The 22,854-nt window shown below is 44.1% G+C and overlaps 1 protein-coding gene across 5 annotated transcripts in view; it reads left to right on the forward strand.

The window, feature by feature from the left end:
• Positions 1 to 22,854, forward strand: part of GRAMD2B (GRAM domain containing 3) — a 108,619-nt gene that overhangs the window by 80,592 nt on the left and 5,173 nt on the right. For all 5 annotated transcript variants that reach the window (XM_021079875.1, XM_021079888.1, XM_021079878.1 and 2 more), the window contains 10 exon segments: positions 1,993 to 2,104; positions 5,242 to 5,308; positions 6,699 to 6,802; positions 11,701 to 11,796; positions 13,626 to 13,697; positions 13,812 to 13,892; positions 17,122 to 17,233; positions 17,777 to 17,899; positions 18,501 to 18,588; positions 19,759 to 19,863. In XM_021079875.1, coding sequence (XP_020935534.1) covers positions 1,993 to 2,104; positions 5,242 to 5,308; positions 6,699 to 6,802; positions 11,701 to 11,796; positions 13,626 to 13,697; positions 13,812 to 13,892; positions 17,122 to 17,233; positions 17,777 to 17,899; positions 18,501 to 18,588; positions 19,759 to 19,863 — 960 coding nt within the window.

A 22,854-nucleotide genomic window follows, 5' to 3' on the forward strand; every position in this document is an offset into this window, starting at 1 on the left:
GAGGCCTAAAATAGCATAGAGTCCATCTTTTCACAGCTGCAAAAACCAGAGCCTGAAATCTCTCTAACTTCATTTCTCTCTCTGAAACACCCATGTGCCACCCAGATTGCTTAAGAGTCTTCTTAATCACTTTGAACCAAACAAACAGTTGTGTTTATGGCCACACCCACATCTTATGGAAATTCCCCGGGCCAGGTGCAGCTGTAGCCTAAGCCCGATCCTTTAATCCACTACTCTGGACCAGGGATGAAACCCAAGCTGCTGCAATTGGAGTCTTAACCCACTGTGCCACAGTGGGAACTCCAAACCAAACATCGTTTTTAACTGAGCCTTGTTCTAAAGAATCCTGTTGTGGAACCACGGATTTCATGTGCCAACCACTCCCCCCCAATAAAGAGAAAAAAAATCTACATAATTGCATCGTAAAACTTGTTCGTGTATATCCCTCCAAAAATCACGCATCCCTTCCGCTTTGAAATAGCTGCGTTTCACTGTAGGGTTGAAGATGTGTGCAAATTCTACTCAGATGAAGAGTCAACACTAAAATCATTTTAGTGCTATATATATAGCACAGGGAAGTATATATCCCTGTAATGGAACATGATGGAGGATAATGTGAGAAAAAGAATGTATATACATATATGACTGGGTCACTTCGCTGTACAGCAGAAATTGACAACATTATAAAGCAATCATAAAAAAATTTTTAATAAAATCACTTTAGAAGGAAATCTGGGAGTTCCCGTCATGGCGAAGCAGAAACGAATCCAACTAGGAACCATGGGGTTTAGGGTTCGATCCCTGGCCTTGCTCAGTGGGTTCAGAATCCAGCAATGCTGTGAGCTGTGGTGTAGGTTGCGGACATGGCTCAGATGCTGTGTTGCTGTGGCTGTGGTATAGGCTGGCGGCTACAGCTCTGATTAGACCCCTAGCCTGGGAACCTCCATATGCCATGGGTGTGGCCCTAAAAAGACAAAAGACAAAAAAAAAAAAAAAGGAAGGAAATCTGGGAGTTCTGCCCTCTGCCCTCATGAGAACAAAGGAGGGACTTCCAAACGTGTTCTTTTTGATCCTGATTTCACGTCTCTTTTCCTCACACCTGATTCCTGCCCATCGTGTTAGGCCCAGTGTATTAAACCCACATTGTCCTACTGGTCTCTTCTCTTACCTCCTGTTGGACTTACTGTCTGTATCCCTCCTCCTAACGTCCATATGTGTTGTTTTGGTGCCACAGCAGGTCCTGCCTTTTTTAAAAGATGCTTGATGCTGGTATAGACTCCTGAAGAATAAAAACTGTTTTGTGTGCCCCGAGGCATTTAATGCATGGCCCCACTCAATTAACATGTGCTAAGTATTAATAGAATTCTGAAACAAAAATATTCTTGGATTGAACTATAGCTACTATGTGTATAAGTAGCCTCTAGTACTCTTCTTTATATTGCTCAAATACTTTTTTTTTTCCTGTCTTTTTAGGGCCATACTCGAGGCATATGGAGGTCCCCAGGCCAGGGGTTGAATCAGAGCTATAGCCACCGGCCTACACCACAGCCACAGCCACGAGGGATCCAAGCCTTGTCTGCGACCCACACCACAGCTCATGGCACCTCGGAATCCTTAACCCACTGAGTGGTGCCAGGGATTGAACCTGCATCCTCGTGGATACTAGTCAGGTTCATTAACCACTGAGCCACAATGGGAACTCAAAATACTTCTGAGTCAAGACAGCTATTTTCATAGCTCAACTGATACTTCTCCCTTCCCTAAGGTCTGGTTTCTGAAGCTTGGAATCAGCCTGCTTGCAGTCACCCCATCTCCCTCATCACATGCTGGATCACTGCCCTTAGAATACTGAAGGGTTGTGGATGTCTTGAAGACAAAAATGAATGTCAGGTTTTTTTATGAGCTAGTATAATAATCCAGATGTACTACCATAAAATTAAGGAGTGGCGTAGAAAATAAATCTTAGAGACTCCCTGGATTTTCTTTCCTCAGGTCCAAATCCAGCTTTGACGGTGCCTCTTTAGCAAGCGAGAAGAACGACTGTAAGACAGAAAGCAAGAATGACGCGAAGATTGAAAGGAAAAAGTCCTCCTCATCCAGCCAGGTGATCCAGGAATGAGACGTGTATTGTCTCAGGGCCATGGAAGCGCTAAAGCCGATGGAAGGAACCCGACGGTCAGGACAAATGTAGACAGAGATTTCAGACAGTCATGAAGAAAGGACAGGCTGCACTTCCTTCCGGAAATCTTTTCGTCAGTCTTATATTTCATAACTGACCTTTCAACACACAATGAGTGGTAGGAGTCCCCCACTGTGACCGCTAACTCTTACAAGTGCCCAGAGCGCAGGGGCCAAGCCAGGTCATGTGCTCGTCTAATAGCCAAGACCAGGAGAGGCATAACATCCTTGCATTATAATTAGAGAGTCGGATAAGGCACCACGTGAATAGAAAGCCTCCCAACTGCACGTGGAGGAGGAAAACCTGGGAACAGGGTTGTGATTGTCCTCCAGAAGCAATGTGGGGTCTCTTCTACCACACACGAAGATAGGTAACAAAGCCCAGTTCTGTGTCACAGAAGGTGGCACACTCACTGGGGCGAACAGTTTGAGGTTTTTTAACCTTTCACCCCTAAATACTTGAATATGTGTCTCCTAAGAAGTAGAATAAGAAACTCTTGGCTCACCCTAGAAATTTAACATTACATGCAAAAATATTACCAATATAAAATCCATTTTCAATTTCTACAATTGGCCCAGTAGTGAATGTCCTTTATAAAGTTTTTTTTGCACCCCCCCCAGAGTCCAGTCAAGAGCCATGTGTTGCATTTGTCATGTTGCCTTTCATTAAATCAGTCCTTCCTTTTTTGTAGATTTTTGTTAATTTCACATTTTTGAAGACTCCATGGCCCAGGATTTTTTTTTTTTTTTTTTTTGCCTTTTTGCCATTTCTTGGGCTGCTCCCGCAGCATATGGAGGTTCCCAGGCTAGGGGTCCAATCAGAGCTGTAGCTGCCAGTCTATGCCACAGCCACGGCAACAACGCGGGATCCGAGCCGCGTCTGCGACCCACACCACAGCTCATGGCAACACTGGATCCTTAACCCACTGAGCAAGGCCAGGGATGGAACCCGCAACCTCATGGTTCCTAGTCGGATTCATTAACCACTGAGCCACGACGGGAATTCCACGATTTTTTTTTTTTTTTTGTCTTTTTGCCTTTTCTTGGGCCGCTCCCGCAGCATATGGAGGTTCCCAGGCTAGGGGTCGAGTCGGAGCTGTAGCCACCGGCCTACGCCAGAGCCACAGCAACGCAGGATCCAAGCCGCGTCTGCAACCTACACCACAGCTCACGGCAACGCCAGATCGTTAACCCACTGAGCAAGGGCAGGGACCGAACCCGCAAGCTCATGGTTCCTAGTCAGATTCGTTAACCACTGCGCCACGACGGGAACCCCCCAGGATATTTTTAAATAAAGTGTCCAACCAGTGCTCACCGTAGCCTAGTGATGAAAAGAAAATCTCACAAAAGTCCTGCTAGAACACCTAGCTTTAATTAAGGAAACTTTCTGAATGCAAGGTGTATTCCTGGGAGGCAGCACAAGCTAACCTCCCTTAGGAGATATGTTCGCCTATAAACAGTTAACTTGAGGAATTCCCATCGTGGCGCAGTGGTGAACGAATCCGACTAGGAACCATGAGGTTGCGGGTTCAGTCCCTGGCCTTGCTCAGTGGGTTAAGGATCCGGCGTTGCCATGAGCCGTGGTGTGGGTCGCAGACGTGGCTCGGATCCCACATTGCTGTGGCTCTGGCGTAGGCCGGTGGCTACAGCTCCCATTAGACCCCTAGCCTAGGAACCTCCATATGCCGTGGGAGCGGCCCTAGAAAAGGCAAAAAAAAAAAAAAAAGACACACACAAAAACAGTTAACTTGGGGGAACTGTCTGTCATCTTCATGACCTGTCTGAAGCTCTTTATGGCAGTGCTAGGGCTATTTCTGCCATTGAACCTGTTCCTAGTTTGGATAATCAAGCATCAGGGGCCTCTGTGTCTCTGTTCCGCTCATTAGACCCTGCCTGATAGGATGCTTTGGAAGAAGATGGTCCTGTGGACAGAGGACCCAGCTCTACATCTTGGTAGCTTTGTGGGGCCAGTGCAGTCACTCGGCATCCCTGAGGCACAGGGTCCTGACCCTATGGAATGGGGACGTCAGTTCCCAGGTTCTTGTGGGGCTGGGAGTGGTGTTTGTGACATCACTTAACAGCCTGTAAATTGCTGTCCATATACTGTTGTCACAGCTGCAGAAACAGGTGCCTTGGTTTTAGACTTTTGGGCCTTCTACTGCCCTGGAGAGCTGAGAGTTTTGTGTGAACGCCTGCTTATCATCTGGCCCTGGCTGAGGAAATGCCTTCACGGCAGTGATAGTGATAGTGACAAACCAGGCAGCCAGGCCATGCGATGTATGACCCCATGTAATGCGCTGATGGCATCCCTATTTGGCCCTCTGGCACAGGAGAGAAAACTTGGGCCCAGAGAGGTTAAGTAACTAGGCCAGGGTCACATACTACAGAAGAGGCATAGCCAAGACTTAACCTCAGGCTTATCTGATACAGAGCTTTCAACCACTGCTCTGTTCTGGGTCCTTAGTGTCCACGGATCTATGGCCTGGTGAGATTTCTTAGAATCTTATCTCCTCTTTTACTTGGGACATCCTTGTCCAGCCAGCAAGTCACTGATCTTGTTGGGAAATGAAACCTCTGTGCCCTGCTGGCCACTATTTTCCACTTGAAGGGCTGTGTTGGAGACTCTAAGATCAGGGAGATGGGAGTTCCTATCGTGGCTCACTGGAAGCAAGTCCGACTAGTATCCATGAGGATGCATGTTGGATCCCTGGCCTCGTTCAGTGGGTTAAGGATCCCAAGTTGTTGTGAGCTATGGCCCAGGTCGCAGACATGGCTCAGATCCCGAGTTACTGTGGCTGTGGTGCAGGCCAGCAGCTGTAGCTCCGATTCCAGCTCTAGCCTGGGAACTGCCATATGCTGCACCTGCGGCTCTAAAAAAAAAAAAAAGGTAGAAAAATAAAAATTGTTTTAAAAATAAAAAAATAAGGTCAGGGAGAAGGGATTTCTAAGGATACTTTATCCAGGGAGGGGAGATTTGGTATGTCATTTATATTGAAGTTAAAATTTGTAACGTTTCATGAGAATAGCAGGAGCAGTGACCCCTGTGTTTTTTCCTCTTTGCAGGACAAAGCCAACATGCATTTCCACAAGCTGTTTCTGGATGTCCCCACGGAGGAACCCCTGAAGCAAAGTAAGTGCTGACCTGGTTGATTTTGACAAGATGTTTATTGGTTTGGGAGAGAAAGAGTCTGGGGACGGAGTCACCAGGGGGAAGAGGTGAAAGTCCTGGTGTAACAGTAATGCTGACTTCACTCAGCTTTCACCGAGCACCTGGAAAGATAAGGGAGCAGAATGGGAAACTGACTGTCTCCACACAATGTTACCATCCAAGAGGATTCCAGAAGGTCCTCGCCTTCCATATTTATTCACTGCTGAAATGCACTGGGAGTGGATGGTGCTGAGTTGCAGGATAGCAAGACTGGGGCAGGAGGGAGTTCCCGTTGTGGTGCAGCGGAAGTGAATCTGACTAGTATCCATGAGGATGCAGGTTCAATCCCTGGCCTGGCTCAGTGGGTTAAGGATCCCTAGTTACCATGAGCTGTGTGTGTAGGTCACAGATGCAGCTCAGATCTGGTGTGGCTGTGGCTGTGGTATAGGCCAGCAGCTGCAGCTCCAATTCAACCCTGGCCTGGGAACTTCCATATGCTGCAGGTGCAGCCCTAAAAAGCAAAAAAAAAAAAAACCCACCGATGCAAGAGGCTGTGCCATCCTAGGTGGACAGATAATACTGACCCCTGTGCCATGCAGGGCCCAGGGGTTACACCCAAACACCTGGCCCAGCAGACCAGTTCAGCACCTGTCCCACTCCACTGAGTGCACGGGGCATGAGGTTCCTTCCCGCCTCTCTTGGTACACAAACCCCAAGGCACCTTGCTGGATGTCTGCCTGATCTCCAGGGAAGCTGTGGGTCATGTGCTCTGTTTCCAGAGAGTCATTAGTGACCATCCCTGGGGAGGAGGGGCAGCGAAGCTAACATGAGCGCAAGGGAGACACACCTTCCTAAATAGAGGAGATGTCTGAACCATCATTCTTGAACCGTCACCTGCAGTGATAGACTTGCCTTTCCATTTTGATCCTTATACCAAAGTCTATAAGCCTTTGAATTAAAAAACACTCTCAGGGAGTTCCCATCGTGGCACAGCGGAAATGAATCTGTCATCCATGAGGACGCAGGTTCGATCCCTGGCCTTGCTCAATGGGTTAAGGATCCGATGTTGCTGTGAGCTGTGGCTGTGGTGCAGACCAGCAGCTACAGCTCTGATTTGATCCCTAGCCTGGAGACCTCCATATGCGGTGGGTATGGCCCTGAAGAAAAAAAAAAGAAAGAAAAAGACAAAAATAAGTAAATACATAAAAAAGACTCAGAACCATAGTTTTTATTCTGGAAAATGAGGAGAGAGATCTTTAGAGCATATGAGTATATTATCTCTGCTCATCCCTGAGTTACCAACATATATCACAATTTTCATTTTAAATGGAAATTCTAAATATATGACACCTACTTGTGTATATTTTCCCAGGTTTTACCTGTGCCCTGCAAAAAGAAATATTATACCAGGGGAAGCTCTTTGTATCAGACAACTGGATTTGTTTTCATTCCAAGGTCTTTGGAAAAGACACTAAGGTGGGTATAATTTTTTTAAAAGGAAGCTAACCCTGAATTTTCTTAAATATTATGAATGGTAATTGTTGTTACTTTATTTTATTTTGCTTGTGGGCAACTCGGGATCCTTAACCCACTGAGCGAGGCCAGGGATCAACGCTGCATCCTCACGGATGCTAGTCAGATGCGTTTCTGCTGAACCTCAAGGGGGACTCCTGAATAGTAATTGTTTTATTTTTTTTAATTTTTTTTTTTTTTTTTTTGTCTTTTGCTATTTCTCTGGGCCGCTCCCGCGGCATATGGAGGTTCCCAGGCTAGGGGTCCAATTGGAGCTGTAGCCACTGGCCTACGCCAGAGCCACAGCAACTCGGGATCCGAGCCGAGTCTGCAACCTACACCACAGCTCACGGCAACGCCGGATCCTTAACCCACTGAGCAAGGGCAGGGACCGAACCCGCAACCTCATGGTTCCTAGTCGGATTCGTTAACCACTGCACCACGACGGGAACTCCAGTAATTGTTTTAAATAACAGCAGTGTTTATAGATAGTGTCATTATTATACCTTTTTACCAACTTTCCTTTGCTGTAGTTCCAAATGCCACAGGTTCTTAATGCCTGTAAGCAACCCTCACCTCCCTTTTTCTCTAAACACCCCTCTCTCCTTCATTTCCTTGTATACGTATCTTTCTCTCACCTTCCTACCGTAAATCCTTTTTACCTGGATGTCCCTGGCCAACTCTCAAAGTTCTTTACATGGAAAGTGCCCCATGATTTGTTTCAAAGGCACTAAACAATGCCCATTACACCCAGAACAATTTTTAAAGATGAGCAAATTTTACATTAAACCCAAAACAGTTTTTAAAGATGAGCAAATTTTACACCATATTCAGAGCTGTCTAGACAACATGCTGAGAAATCAGCTACTTGTTAGAGCTCACTTTGTCACCAGCACCAAATGAGCAGGCATTGGAGCATCTCAGGCCTAGTCGGGGAGGGTCCCATACCCACAGTCCCCAGTGGACAGTGATTGGCAGCTTTTCAGTCTCACTACACACAGATTTGGGAGAGCAGAGGCCCATGACACCTGAGCCTTTAAGAAGAATGACGTGAAGGAATTGGCAGTTTTCCCAGGGCCCCACCTTCTAAAATAAGGACCTTGGGACTTCAGCCTGAGAAGGGAGAAGCTAATTCCATCCCACTGACATTCTTCCCCTTTGAACCGCCGTGTCACATCATAGGGTTCACGCAGGCCACCCGAACCAGGAGTCAGAGAAACCCCGGGGCTCTGCATGACCTCAGTGAGTTTGTAATCATTCTGACTCATGATTATGAACAAGCAGCTTTAAGTTTATGAAGGAGCTGCTGAAAAATTCCTTTTGTTTTGACTGGTAGATATGTTTTATTTAAATATTCTCCCTAAAGCCTCTGGCAATCTTATAAACAGACTACTTAGCAAATACAATGGAAGTTCTTTATTTTGTTGGTGTTGAGTCAGCAGACTAGTATCAAGCATGTGATTTTTATTACAGGGTGATATTTAGGTAAACATATTTTAGATTCACAGCGTTATTAGCATCAGTATAATGCAAAGCAATCCTGAGTAGTATTGCACCATATTTCTAGGTTTCTGCAGTATAAGCACTTATTCGTAGAGTGGGAGGGGGTGGTGGTTTAAGATTGGTCCCCAGCTCAGTGGGATAAAGATAATTCTCAGGAATAAGAGTGAGCCAACACCTCTGACCCAAGCAGCAGGGGTTGAAACCATTAGTGAAGAAGGAACTAGGCTTTGTGAGGGAATGGGGGCTTCACAAAGCCAGCACATGCAATTTCAAGCTAATGTGATTCCAGCCATGGTGTCAGAATCTTCCCTCTCCCTAAGACAGACCTGACCAAAAAAAAAGCTAAAAGGAGTGACCTGATTTTTTCAAGACAGGGACACACTGGGATGGCTTTTGCATGTGCTATATCTAATCTCAGAGACCAGAGGGGTGGGAAGCTAAGAACTGGGATAGTGACACATTCCTTGCACATTCATCCCCGTGGAGGGTGGTGTCCAGGAGATTCGGGTTTCAGCTCTGTGGCAGAAGGCGCTCACTCCCTGCAGAACTCGGTCCATCATGATCCAGTATGAACTAAAAGCCACCAAACAATCTGCTCTAGGAAGAGGAATTTCTAAGCACCCTACCCTGAAACATATTAATAAAACGTCATCTGAATTTAATCAGGACCTTTTCGTCCGCCTGTGTGTATTTTCAGATGCCAGTAAAATTAAAGCCGTGTATCACATTCCATCTCGTCTCAAACTGCGAGGTGATTCATGCTCTATTTCTCAAATGTTATCTAGTTGTCATCTTATACTCAGGAAGTAGTTGATTGAAAACTCCTTAAGGGTGTTCCATGCCTTAGATTATGCAAAAAAATCCAAAATTTACAGCCCCTTGTCACTGTGTGCTTGTGTTGCTGCTCCAAAACAAAATTAGACTCATTTTTATATCATCATCTATCTTGGAAGATCTTAAATTCTTTTTTCCAAAGTAATGCCATTTTATAACTTCTGACTTATACTTATCACCCCAACTTCAAAAGTTTTGTGTGTAGTGTTCTTTGGCAAAACAGTCATTTTTTTTTTTTATGTCTAATTTAGATTAGCCCCTCATTCTTCCATGGTCTTCCATCTGGAACTTGGAGGGGGAGTAGAACAATTCCATTTCATAAACCTGAATATGAATGCAAATATTCAAAATTAAAATTTGAGAAGATTTGGAGTTCCTGCTGTGGCTCAGTGAAAACGAATCTGACTAGCATCCATGAGGACTCAGATTCGATCCCTGGCCACACTCGGGGGTTAAGGATCCAGAGTTGCCGTGGGCTTCAGTGTAGGTCATAGATGCGGCTTGGATCCCACGTTGCTATGGCTGCGGCAGAGACTGGCAGCTGCAGCTCTGATTTGACCCCTAGCCTGGGAACCTCCATATGCCATGACTGTGGCCTTAAAAACACCAATCAATCAATCAATCAATTTAAAAAAATAAAATTTAAGAATATCAAAAGCTCAGTTTTGGACCTTCAAGCTGCAGTACCTACATAAAGCACTCCTCTCCCCCACTGAGCTTGCTGATTTCTTTCACAATATGTGAAGCTTTTTTACAGAATAGATGTTCAAGTGAGTGTGTGTACCTGTGGAAAGATTCTGGTCCTTTTCTTGTTACGGGGGGTAGAATTTTACTGTGAGACAAAACCTGGTTGAAGGAATACAGCATTAAAATAGCAGGAACATCTACTGTTCTCTGTGGCATCTGGTACAATGTGGTACCTTCTTTTATTTTTTTAATTAAAAACAATTTTTTTTTCTTTTCTTTTTTTAGGGCTGTACCCACAGCATATGGAAGTTCCCACGCTAGGGTCGAATTAGAGCTATAGCTGCTGGCCTGTGCCACAGCCATAGTAACTTGGGATCCAAGCCAGGTCTGCGACCTACACCACAGCTCACAGCAATGCCAGATCCTTACCCCACGAGTGAGGCCAGGGACTGAACTCACATCCTTATGGATACCAGTTGGGTTCATAACCCTCTGAACCACAGTTGGAACTCCGTTTTTTTTGGGGGGGAGGCGTGCCTGAGGCACATGGAAGCTCCCAGGCCAGGGATCAAATCCACGCTGTAGCACCTACCCAAGCTGCTTCCGTGACATCACCAGGTCCTTAACCCACTGCACCACAAGGGAACTCCTATGAGACATTCTTTGTGGCCTCCAGTACATTGTAGCAAAATGAACCCTTATTTTGGGAGTTCTCATTGTGGCACAGCGGAAATGAACCTGACTAGTATCCATGAAGATGCGATCCCTGGCCTCACTCAGTGGGTTAATGATCCGGCATTGCCGTTAGCTGTGGTGTAGGTCACAGATGCAGCTTGGATCCCAAGTTGCTGTGGCTGTGGTGTAGGCTGGCGTCTGCAGCTCTGATTCGACCCCTAGCCTGGGAACTTCTATATGCTGCAAGTGAGGACCTAAAAAAAAAAAAAAGAAAGAAAGAAAGAAAAAAAAAACCTGAACCTTTATTTTGGATCAGATTGGCTCAGATTTTGTCTTTGTAACCTTGTGTTTATAACCTTGAGCAAGTCATATACCTCTAAGGAAATATCCTTATCTCTTAGAATATCTACTTTATGGGACTGTCATAATTGAAAGACACTGCCATCTGCTAAACAGGTAGAGATAATTATAGCTGCTATAATTATCACTGATGTTCATCTTTATTGTTTGAACCAGAAAAGAACTTAGAGTTCTTTTATTTCACCCATCCTCTTTTTATGAAACAAATGAGGAAATGAATGACATTTTGATTGAGCATTAGCCATTTTCAATCTATTACCTCACTTAATCCACAAAAAAATCCCAGGACGAAGGTAAGACTGTCTCTATGTTAAAAGTCAGGAAACTGAGGTCCAGAAAGGACAGCTTCCAAGGCTGAGTAGGTCACGTAGGTAGTAACAGAACTGAGAATTCAGGACACAGACTTCCCGTCCAATAATGAGTCGGCTACACCAGTGCTTTTCAGCCTTTTCCCCAAGGCCAGAGGAGAGCGAGGCTCGTGGATGCCATAAGCCTGTACCTTCTTTAGCGCCTTCAGCTGCCCTTTCAAATGATGGCACATTTTGTGTTCTATTCCCATGTCTAAAGATAAAGGTTTCCCACTAAGCCCTTCTGAGGGTCCAGATTTATCCTCCAGCTTTGTAAAGACCCCCTTAGGATCTCTGTGACACAGCCTTGCCTCTCTTTAAGAATCCCTTTTTTCCATGGAGGGTGGAGAGCTTGCTGCTGGTTTTGATTTATTTTTATTTTTTCCGTTAACGTAAAGATTTGAAGTGCTGCTCTGCGAAGCCCGATCCCGTATTAACTCCGCGATTCTGTTTCAGATCTCGATTCCAGCTTTCTCGGTAACCCTGATAAAGAAAACCAAAACTGCCCTTCTGGTGCCAAATGCCCTGATTATAGCGACGGTCACAGACAGGGTGAGTACGCAGCAGGCCTGGCACCCAGCTTTATCCTACTCTGGGTCTCATTGCCTTTGGGGCTTCTTGCCAAGGACCAAGACCTTGAACCATAAATACCATCACCTCCGATGCTGAATCAGGAGACTAATTTTTAGGAGACTCATTTATGAAATCACAGCCTTGAGACATTTGTGTAGTGTTGCTTCCCCTGACAAGGTGATTTATTCTAATGTGATTGCTGCCAATTGTGAATTTCCTGCTGACTTCATTATACTTGTTTGACCAAGGTCAAAAAAATAAAATTCTTTCCCTAACATCCATCAGGTCAGGTCAGGCTAAATGGACCTATTTCACGTCTTTAGCATTATTTATAACACCACCACCACTACCTTGTTCATGGGGTGGGCTTGGGGAGGGGTGCGGGGAGGGTGATACTGGGGAGTCCCTGGGGCAGGGCCAGCCAGCCTCTGCATAACCTTCATCAGTGCGGCTCCAGAGCCAAGCCGGAGACATGAAACCTGAGCTTGCTATTCAGGAGCAGCTTCAGGACCAGTTCCCAGGCCCTCTTTGTTTCCAGGTTGCCTTAACTACTCCTCTGCGGTACAGAAGTTCATTGACTATTGGGCTGCCCCAGGCGTGTGCAACCTGAAATATTTGCACGGGGAGTGGTGTTTCACCTTGGCAGGGGAGAGGGAGTGGACCAGTTTGGTTACTCATTTTTCCCTTGAAATTATTTTTTAATATTTTACCTACTGTTTCTAGGAAAACAGAAAAGCTGCATTTCATTTCTAACCACACTGAATAATTTAAGGAGGGAAGGAGAGGGAGAGATAATAGAGGCTATTCTGATGAGCTAGGACAGACATTAATATCTACACTGAGTTTGGGGTTTTTTTGTTTTGTTTTGTTTTGTTTGTTTTTAATAACTCACGACTAACAAGCATTAGGTACTTGTTGCCAGGTGTACCCAAAAGGCTTTCCTTATTTTTACACATTTATGCCACACTACCACACTAAGAGAAAGGTAAGGAAACAAACCAGGAGGGACTAAATAAGCCATTTGCCCACTATCACCCACTTGGTTCATATCAGAGCCAAAATTTGCAACTCGTTCTATGCCAGAACCCATAACGTTACCTACTTTGGAATAAGGTCTTTGCTTGGAAAAGTCCATCAGGTTCTCTCATGGGAAGTGAGAGGGTAATTACAAACTTTGGAAAGGGGGTGTAAAAAGATTCTGTGGCTCCAATAGGTGGAACAGCATGAGCATTTTTATTTTCTCAATATATGGTTGATGGTGAAATCGTTTTTATGTTATTTGTCTTACAAATTACTTGTCTAGCTCGGATTTTACTTCTTTCCCATAACTTATTTCAAAGCATCCACTCAAAAATCTCTATATTTGTACAAGAAAGAATCTGGAAGTGGCTTGAAAAAGAATAAGCCTATTAAGAGCCGCTGGGAAATTTTCAATGGAAATCTAGGTCAGAACAGAGAAAGCAGACCCTTGGGAATTGTTAAATACCTTTTTTTTTTTTTTTAAAGGGGGTTGGGGAAGGGAGGGAGAGAAATTTTAAAGAGGACCTAGCAAATACTTCTGGCTTTTCTATATTATTTAAAGTGTGTTTGAGGGTTTTGTTGCTATTGTGGGAGAACAGATTCACTTTATGCCAGGAATAGAATAAAAGCTGTGTGTGAGCAGAATGAGAAGGTAGACTCTGCCCAGAATATAGTCTACATCATTTGAAAATTTTTAAAAATTATATATATATATATACAGACAGATAAATTTAACTCTCACTTCTCATCAGGCAGTATCTGTTAACAATGATGATTTTGTTTTTCAGTACATATTTGTCTCCTTACTCTCCAGAGATTCAACTTACAAACTGCTAAAATCTGTGTGTGGACACTTAGAAGTGAGTATGACAGCCCTGAGCCTCAGTGGCTGGCTCCATTCTGTATTTCTTACAGTTTCATTGTTGATCTGTTTTTTTCCTTTTGTGAAAACAGTTTCGTTTCAATCATTGCAGAATGCAAGCATTGGCAACAGCCCCAATCCGTCTTCCCTTGAAAACAGTTTCCGGGCAGACCGCCCTTCATCTCTGCCTCTGGTGAGTTGCCTGCGTAACTGACTATCCACATGCAAAGAAAGTGAATACGGCAGTCGCAGCGTCTCCTTACACATGACCAGGGTGTCAAATCATTTTTATGTTTGGAACTAAGGACAGCGATATTTGAGGCAAAGTTGAAGAAACAGAGCATTTCTGCCCTGAAGAAGCGGGGACTGTAAGAGCCCATAAACTTTTCCAAGTAAACTGAAGGGGCGTCCTGCAAAAGAAAGGTGGTAGTGGGCACTCCTGGCCAGTTACTGGTCCCTGAAGGTATTCTTAAAATTTTGCAGTTTGTCGGTGTTGTTTTAGAGGGATTCACTAGTCTCTTTGGGTAGGGCATGATTCATTCCAAAAGTCGCTGAGTGTCTTCTATGTTCAAAGCACCAGGCTAGTGTACCCATAAGAACGCCAGGAAAAATCAAAACGAGTTGCTTTTTTAAAAACTTTATTTAACTTTGTATTGAAGTTGATTTACAACACTTTGTTAGTTTCACGTGTACAGCGCATTGATTGTTATATGCATACATAAACCCATTCTTTTTCGGAGACTCTTTCCATAAAGGTTATTACAGAATATTGAGTAGAGTTCCCTGTGCTATACAGTAGATCCTTCTTGGTTACCTATTTTATATATAGTAGTGTCTGTAGGTTAATCGCAAGCCTCTGATTTTTCCCTCTCCCCTGTGGTAACTTTAAGTTCATTTTCTTTGTCTTTCCAATTTCTCTTTCTGCAAAACTAGTTCTTGCCTTCATCACAACTTAGTAGAGAAGATGAGGGATACCCAGAAATAACTGTAAAAGAAGAAAGCTGTAGTGGCCAAGTGCAAGGTAGAGATTCTCGGATTCCCTTAGACTTTGTTGATCAAAGACTAAATTTCCAATGGGAAGTAGATCCCCCCATTTGTACAAGATTTGTACCTGTGATGGTAAAATGTCAGCCCCAAAGAGTCCTATTGTTCAAATTATTGTTCCCAAATTGATTACTGTGAATAGAGACAAACTATTACATTTAGAATGGATAAGCTGTAGTTACCAATATGGCTCAGCAGGTTAGGGACCTATTGTTTTCTATGAGGGTTCGATCCCTGGCCTCACTCACTGAGTTAAGGATCTAGCACTGCAGCAAGCTGTGGCAGAGGTTGCAGGGGCAGCTTGGATCCAGCGTTGCTATGGCTGGCAGTATTGTTGCAGGCTGGCAGCTACAGCTTCAATTTGACTCCTAGCGTGGGAACTTCCATATGCTGCAGGTGCAGCCCTAAAAAAAAAAAAAAAAAGAAAAAAAGAATGGATAAGCAACGAGGTCCTACTATATAGCACAGGGAACTCTTCAATCTCCCGAGATAGACCATGATAGAAAATAATATAAAAAAAGAATGTATAGGAGTTCCCGTCGTGGTGCAGTGGTTAACGAATCCTACTAGGAACCATGAGGTTGTGGGTTCGGTCCCTGCCCTTGCTCAGTGGGTTAACGATCCGGCGTTGCCGTGAGCTGTGGTGTAGGTTGCAGACGCGGCTCGGATCCAGCATTGCTGTGGCTCTGGCGTAGGCCGGTGGCTACAGCTCCGATTGGACCCCTAGCCTGGGAACCTCCATATGCCGTGGGAGCGGCCCAAGAAATAGCAACAACAACAACAACAACAACAAAAGACAAAAAGACAAAAAAAAAAAAAAAAAAAGAATGTATATATGTTTATGACTGATTCACTTTGCTGTACATTTAAATCAACTATATACTTTAATATAAAAAAGTGGAAACAACCCTAATAGCCATCAGCTGATAATGGATAAACCAAATGTAAGGTATCCATACAATGAAATATTTTTTGACCAGAAAAAGAACTACCGATACATAATATATCATGGATGGACCTTTCCACATTATGCTAAGTGACAGAAGCCAGACATAAAAGACCGCATATTGTATGATCCCATTTATATGAAATGTCGAAAGTATAAAAATCCACAGAGGCATTGCATTAGTAGTTGCCAAGGGATGGGAGGAGGGGGAAACTGGGAGTGGGTAAATAATTTCTTTGGTTGGGGGGAGAAGGAAATATTGTGAGATAAGACAGTAGTGATGGTTATACAATGGCATGATTACTCTAAAAACTACTAAACTGTATACTTAAAATGGTGAATTCTATCTCAAGGGTTTTTTTTAAATGTACCTTAAAAAAAAAAAGGAGTGGGAAACAGTTCACAATAGATGGAAACGCATGACTTGGAATCCAACAAACCTGGTTTCAAATTTGGGTTCCACCCAGCTGAGCTATGCCATCAGACAAGCTCTTGAACTGCCCTGACTCAGTTTCTTTATCCAGTAAAGTGCCAACCTCCTGATGAGGCTGTGAAGATGAGGGGTGATTGTGTGTGTGTGTGTGTGTGGCTTTGGCATACTGTCTTATCTATGCTAGGCATCCAATAAGTATGAAATAGGAGAGACTTGAATTTTTCCATTTTCCTTCCCCTATAAATTCTTGCATGAGATTGAAATGACTGTTGAAAGGATCAAGAGACAGCACATTGAAGGGGACAGGCTGGTAATTTGCTTACAAGACACGTCCCCTCTTCTTGGCCGCTAACTAAATTGTGAAAAGGTCGCCTAATTGTACCTTTGATGGGACATTTTAATGATGCCTTCTCTTCTTGGTTCTTAAGCACTTTGGGGGCAAAGTGGTAAAGTTTCCACGCTTTTTCTCTTCTCCTCTGTCACCCTTCTGTCATTTAGAAGTAACAACAGTGACCCTGTTTTGATTTGGTTGAAGAAAAAAACTAAAGCTTTCCTTTCCGAGTCTCATTTGCTAGGCATCTTCCTTCTTGTTCCCAAAACTTTTTTTTTTTTAAGTGATTTGAAAATACCTTTCTCTGCATTTCGAACTTCCTTCAGTGTGTCTGTTCAGTCACTTTTTCTCATTACAAAGTGCTAATGAGTCTTAGGCAGCTTTACGCCTGGAAGCTTTTCTGTCATCACCATTTCAGGTTTTTTTCCTGGCCATTTGCTCTTTCAAACAAGTTGGCTACTGTTGGTCGACAGAATTCTAACTGCCCAGAACAATCTGTCTCAGTAACCAGATGCTCTGTGATCTGCGGGGCCAGCCCACTAGCATGGGGCAGCCCTTCCTTTTCCATGTCCTATACGTTAAGCCTAAGTGAAAAGGCTGGAGGTTCCAAAGGCCTGTCTGTTGAATAAGGGAAAATGGGCTTCTCTTCTCTTCCTATTTCCCCTCAGGATTTCAACGATGAATTCTCGGATCTGGATGGAGTGGTTCGGCAAAGAAGGCAGGACATGGAGGGATACAGCAGTTCTGGATCTCAGACTCCTGAATCTGAGAACTCTCGAGGTCTGAGAGATTTCTGTGTCTTGACTGAAATTGAACTGTCCACAATCCATCTTTATCTCACCCCTAAAAAACCAAAACCAACCAAAACCCAACACATCTTTGGAGCTAATAATTAAGTGGAGACTCTAAAGAAGAGGTGGTTGGGACATTCAAGGAAAAGGAATTGCCTACATGGTAAAAATCCGTTTCCCTTTATGACCATGGAACAGATCTCTTTTAAACAGACATAATCCTGGGGTGGTTGAAAGACAGAAACATACAATATTTTCTTACCTCTTCTGTAGTGATGTTTTTAATTATTACAGCTGAAGCATTCCCCCCAGTCAGTGGGCTAAGGACAGACTGCTCGTGTATCATTTTATGACTTCTTTGCTTAAATTGAGTACTGGATTTCATCCCCAAACCACTCAACCAGCCTATGAGATGATCTGTTTATATTCTTGGCCCTTATACATATGAAGGGATTGATTTGCTTTGTGGTTGATCCTATGCATTGAAATGCACTGGGGAGAAAACTCACCCAGCCACGTTTCGGCTTGCTAGATTTCCATGTGACAGAATCCCAGACAGTTCTCAACGTGTCCAAGGGAGAAGCAAAACCAACTCGGACAGATGCCCTCGTGAACAGAGTGCCTGAAGGCAAAGCCAAGAGTCTTCCCACACATGGTGAGGAATGGATTTTTCTGGGGGACGGTAGGGGCATTTGCTTGCAATTTTTACGGGATCCTCAAACGTTTCATTTTAAGACTGCCTTTCCCGTTTCCTCCCCTCCCTTCCTGCTATAGGCTTTTGCATATTAATTCATTTAATCACTCAACAAACCATACCCAGTTCCCTGCTTTACTGTGGGGGAGACAAAGATGCACAGCCTTCATGGAGGACCCATCCTTACTCTGGATACGTTGAGACTGTGATTCACGCATCACCAGTAAAAGTCACATTAGTTATTATTTACTGATGATTCTAATAAGTGGTTCCCGGCTGTGCTGTTAGGAGATCAAGGATGGTGTCAGTCTGGTTCACCAGCCACCCCATCGCCGTGCTTGGCACAGAGAAGGCTCTCACCAAATAGGTATTGAATGGCACCTGTGGGAAGGAATTGTAACCACTGGTTAAAAGAAGAACCGAAGGCTTGGCTTCGTATTTTCTCTGCTTTCTATTACCTGGAAATAATTCCCTCTCTCAAGGACTTCTTTATAAGGGACACTCCTGCATGAAGGAGACGTTATCATTATAAAGCAATCGCTTTTTGTTTTCCATCCAACAGGTCAGTCGGAACTCAGTGGAATTGTACACAGAGTAAAGTCTCAGAAATGTCCAACTCTCCACCAGATTCTTATATTCTATGCAATTGTGTAAGTAAATGTATTTACTCTGACTTAAGAAAATGATTCATTTCACTACAGGAATAATCTCCTCACATTACCAAGAACTATTGGGAATCTCAGTTGTCTCTAATGTGACCCAAATCTTGGGGGGGGGCAATTTTTATCTACTTCAGCATCTTTTTTCTTAAACTTAGGTCCCATTTTCATATTCATCCCATTCTTAAATAACTAGCAAGAAAGCAGGAAGGAAAAGCAAAAGATGCCAGATCCAGCAGAGGAGTAAATTCTGAATAGATACTCTTAGTCGGGAAATTGTTTCCTGAATTATGAAGCATCTTTTTTCTTTTTTTTTTTTTTTCTTTTTTTTCTTTTTTTTCAGGTCTGCACCCACGGCATATGGAGGTTCCCAGGCTTGGAGTCGAATCAGAGCTTTATCTGCCGGCCTACACCGCAGCCACAGCCACAGCCACAGCAACGTGGGATCCAAGCTGCATCCTCAGCCTACACCACAGCTCACTGCAGTGCTGGATCCCTAACCCACTGGGTGAGGCCAGGGATCAAACCTGTATCCTCATGGATTCTAGTCAGGTTCATTACCACCAAGCCACAATGGGAACTCCTGTTCCTGTTGTTTATTTTGCCATCTGTTCTGTGTCCTCCGGATAGAGACCAAAACAACTTTTGGTCAGCACATTGCATCCCCTTTATTGAAAACTTGGGCATCAGCTTAACTTCCCTCTCAGCTTCCAGTCTATAACCAGTTGTTCTAAAAATAGCCTGACCTAGTTCTAGGCTGTTCCTTATAACCCAGAAGGACACACCCAGTTTGGTTTCCAGATAAAGCAGGGAATTTTTGAGTCACAGGATTGGACACTTGCTGGCCCGGGCCTTCGACAGTACCTGGTGGGAAGAGAAGCACCAGCTGGGTAATCGACCTTGGCTGGCCTTGCATGACACCCCGGAGTGGCCATTATTTTCAATTGAGGCACTAGAGACTTTTCAGTGTCCTCTAGTTCTCAAGTTTAGTGGCAACTATCAGTCTTGAAAAAAAGTCTGTGTAAAGTCTCTTGAGCCACGTTATTTTGGAAAAGAGCTTGCTTCAGACGTAAAGTGTTGCCTCTGAGTTTATTGTTTTATGAACATCCATTAGATCCTGGCCAGGAACCTACTGAGAGTGTTTCTTTTATCCTTTCCCAGTGTCTGCGCACTAATCATCTCGACCTTCTACATGAGATACAGAATTAATACGCTGGAGGAACAGCTGGGGTCACTCACCTCCACTGTGGACACCCACCAGCCCGAGTAAGACAGCTCCCTCCAGTGCTCTCATCTGCTTGCTGTTCACATTAGTATAATGTTTGATCTGAGCTTGGCCTCCTTCCTAGCGAACATTAGTTGAGGATATATTTCTGTAAGAGACATTTTACTAAGTGTGTATATGGAAAGTAAAGAGGGAGGAGAGTCCTAGAAAAGAATGAATGACCTGACTCTGCATGTTCCTGAGTTGCTGTCATGTCTCCAGTGATAAGCCAAGAAACAAGCCTAATTTTACATTATCTTGTTCTCTCTCTTTTTGAGGGGTGGGGGGCAAGGGGGGGTCTTTTGTCTTTTTTAGGGCTGCATCCGTGGCATACAGAGGTTCCCAGGCTGGGGATCTAATTGGAGCTGTAGCTGCCGGCCTCCACCAGGGTCACAGCAATGCAGGATCCGAACTGCATCTTCGACCTACACCACAGCTCACGGCAATGCCGGACCCTTAACCCACTGAGCGAGGCCAGGGATCCAACCCAAGACCTCATGGTTCCTAGTCGGATTCGTTAACCACTGAGCCCCGACGGGAACTCCTACGTTATCTTGTTCTCTTATCTCAAGACTCCATTGTGACCTTGGCCTGTGTATCAAAATATTCAAGTTTATCTTCATAAAATGGCAGTGAGTCAAGATATGCATAGAAGAGAAACAATTCAAGTAATTGGAATATTTCATCATATATACCTCTTTATATAAATGAGTTTAGACAAAGAGTTATATACGTAAATGGGTTTATATAAACTCATTTATTTATAAAACTCTTGACCTCTATAGAGATCCATGTAATCAGTTGAATGCATCTGTAAAGATTTTCTACCACACTATTTTTAAAACCTAATTAAATCTATTGACATTAAGGAGTTCCCATCATGGCTCAGCGGAGATGAATCCGACTAGGAACCATGAGGTTGTGGGTTTGATCCCTGGCCTCGCTCAGTGGGTTAAAGATCTGGCGTTGCTGTGGCTATAGTGTAGGCCAGCAGCTGTAGCTCCAGTTAGACCCTTAGCCTAGGAATCTCCATATACCATGGGTACGGCCCCAAAAGAGAAAAAAAACAAACTATTGACATTGAGAGCACACCTTTAAATCCATTTACATGAGGATTTTTGACACATTCCCTAAAAGTAAATCATTTCATGTTAAAAGCATACTTTTTAGCCCAAGTTTTAAAAGTACAGATATTTCTTTACATAGTACGAACCATGAGACTACTAGAATAGATGCATTTACACACAAGTACAGTTTCCTCCCATTATATCTTCACCATAACCTTATAAGATAGCTATTGTTCCCATTTTATAGATGAGGAAACTGAGACTCGGAGAGAGAGTTAATTTAATGTCTTATTAAAGTTTGTCACAGAATCAGGACTGAGGTCTGTGATTACAAAAACCATAGACTTCTCAGTCCACCAGTGGTTCCTTGCTCATGAGGAAGAGCCTAAAAGTGCATCCCGGATATTTTCAGTGTGTGCAAGAATCATTTGGAGGGCTTATTCGTGAAGGCCATCAGGACCCCTGCTCCCAGTATCTGGTGCTGGGCTGGAGTCTACACTTTGAGAACTATCATCCTACACAATTTTAGGGCCTTTTGGGGGGCGGGGTGGAATGGGGGGCATGCCTGTGGCACAAGGAAGTTCCCAGACCAGGGATCAAACCTGGAGTTCCTGTCGTGGTTCAGCAGTTGTCAAACCCGACTAGCATCCATGAGGGCATGGGTTCGGTCCCTGGCCTCGCTCAGTGGGTTGAGGATTTGGCATTGCTGTGAGCTGTGATGTAGGTCACAGACACGGCTCGGATTCTTCATTGCTGCAGCTGTGGCATGGGCCAGTGGCTACAGCTCTGATTCGACCCCTAGCCTAGGAACCTCCATATGCCACAGGTGTGGCCCTAAAAAGACCCAAAAAAAAAAAAGTGTACCACAGCAATGACCCAAGACACAGCAGTGACAATGCAAGATACTTAATCCACTGTGCCACAAGGGAACTCCTCTAGGGCCTTTCTTAAAACTCTAACAGTTACCTAAACACCTTGTTCTGTGGCTTATGCATATGCTAGTGCAGGTTGTTTTTAAAGCATAAATATGCATTTGAACCAATAATACAGAAGTGTAATGTATGGGCTGTGATGGAGCCAACCCTGCCCTTACTCTGTCTCCTGTTGTTCAGAATGTTAATGTGCTCAGAGCTAGGAGGCGACACTGCATTACTACAGACTGTAAGTTCACCGTCATATAAGGGGTTGATTGTATTAGGAAAATGTACCTCACATCCTGTTATGATTTAATTAGCTTGGTGATGATGAGGGGGAAATTCCACTAATGAAAGGCAAATGGAGTATTTATTCTACTGTTGAAATCATCAACCCAGCAGGTGGTACAATCTGAAAAACAACATTTAAAGGAATAAAAGGAGTTCCCGTGGTGGCGCAGTGGTTAACAAATCTGACTGGAAACCATGAGGTTGCAGGTTCGATCCCTGCCCTTGCTCAATGGGTTAACAATCCGGCGTTGCCGTGAACTGTGGTGTAGGTCGCAGACTCGGCTCGAATCCTGTGCTGCTGTGGCTCTGGCGTAGGCCAGTAGCTATAGCTGCGATTCAACCCCTAGCCTGGGAACCTCCATATGCCGCAGGAGCGGCCCAAGAAATGGCAAAAAGACAAAAAAATAAATAAATGAAGGAATAAAAATCACAAAGGTCACATATGACATGAGGTCAGGGAATTAATTTCCCTCCTATGCTGGGACATTAACAAAGTAATTTTACAGGACCTCAGCTTCCTCAGTCTCTTTATCCAGGGCCATCCATCCATAGTGCCCAGGTAGCTAAAGCCACACTTGCAAATCTCACTGTTGTCATCGGTACAGAACCCGCCATTTGAATATATGCCTCGTACCAGCTTTGTTATTATGTTCACAGCCTGTAGATTGTCAGAAGTTCATGTGAAGAAATCAGTACCCTGAGTCTCAGATCCCTCATCTAG

The sequence above is a fragment of the Sus scrofa genome, chromosome 2 (assembly GCF_000003025.6).
Source record: "Sus scrofa isolate TJ Tabasco breed Duroc chromosome 2, Sscrofa11.1, whole genome shotgun sequence".
Lineage (NCBI taxonomy): Eukaryota > Metazoa > Chordata > Mammalia > Artiodactyla > Suidae > Sus > Sus scrofa.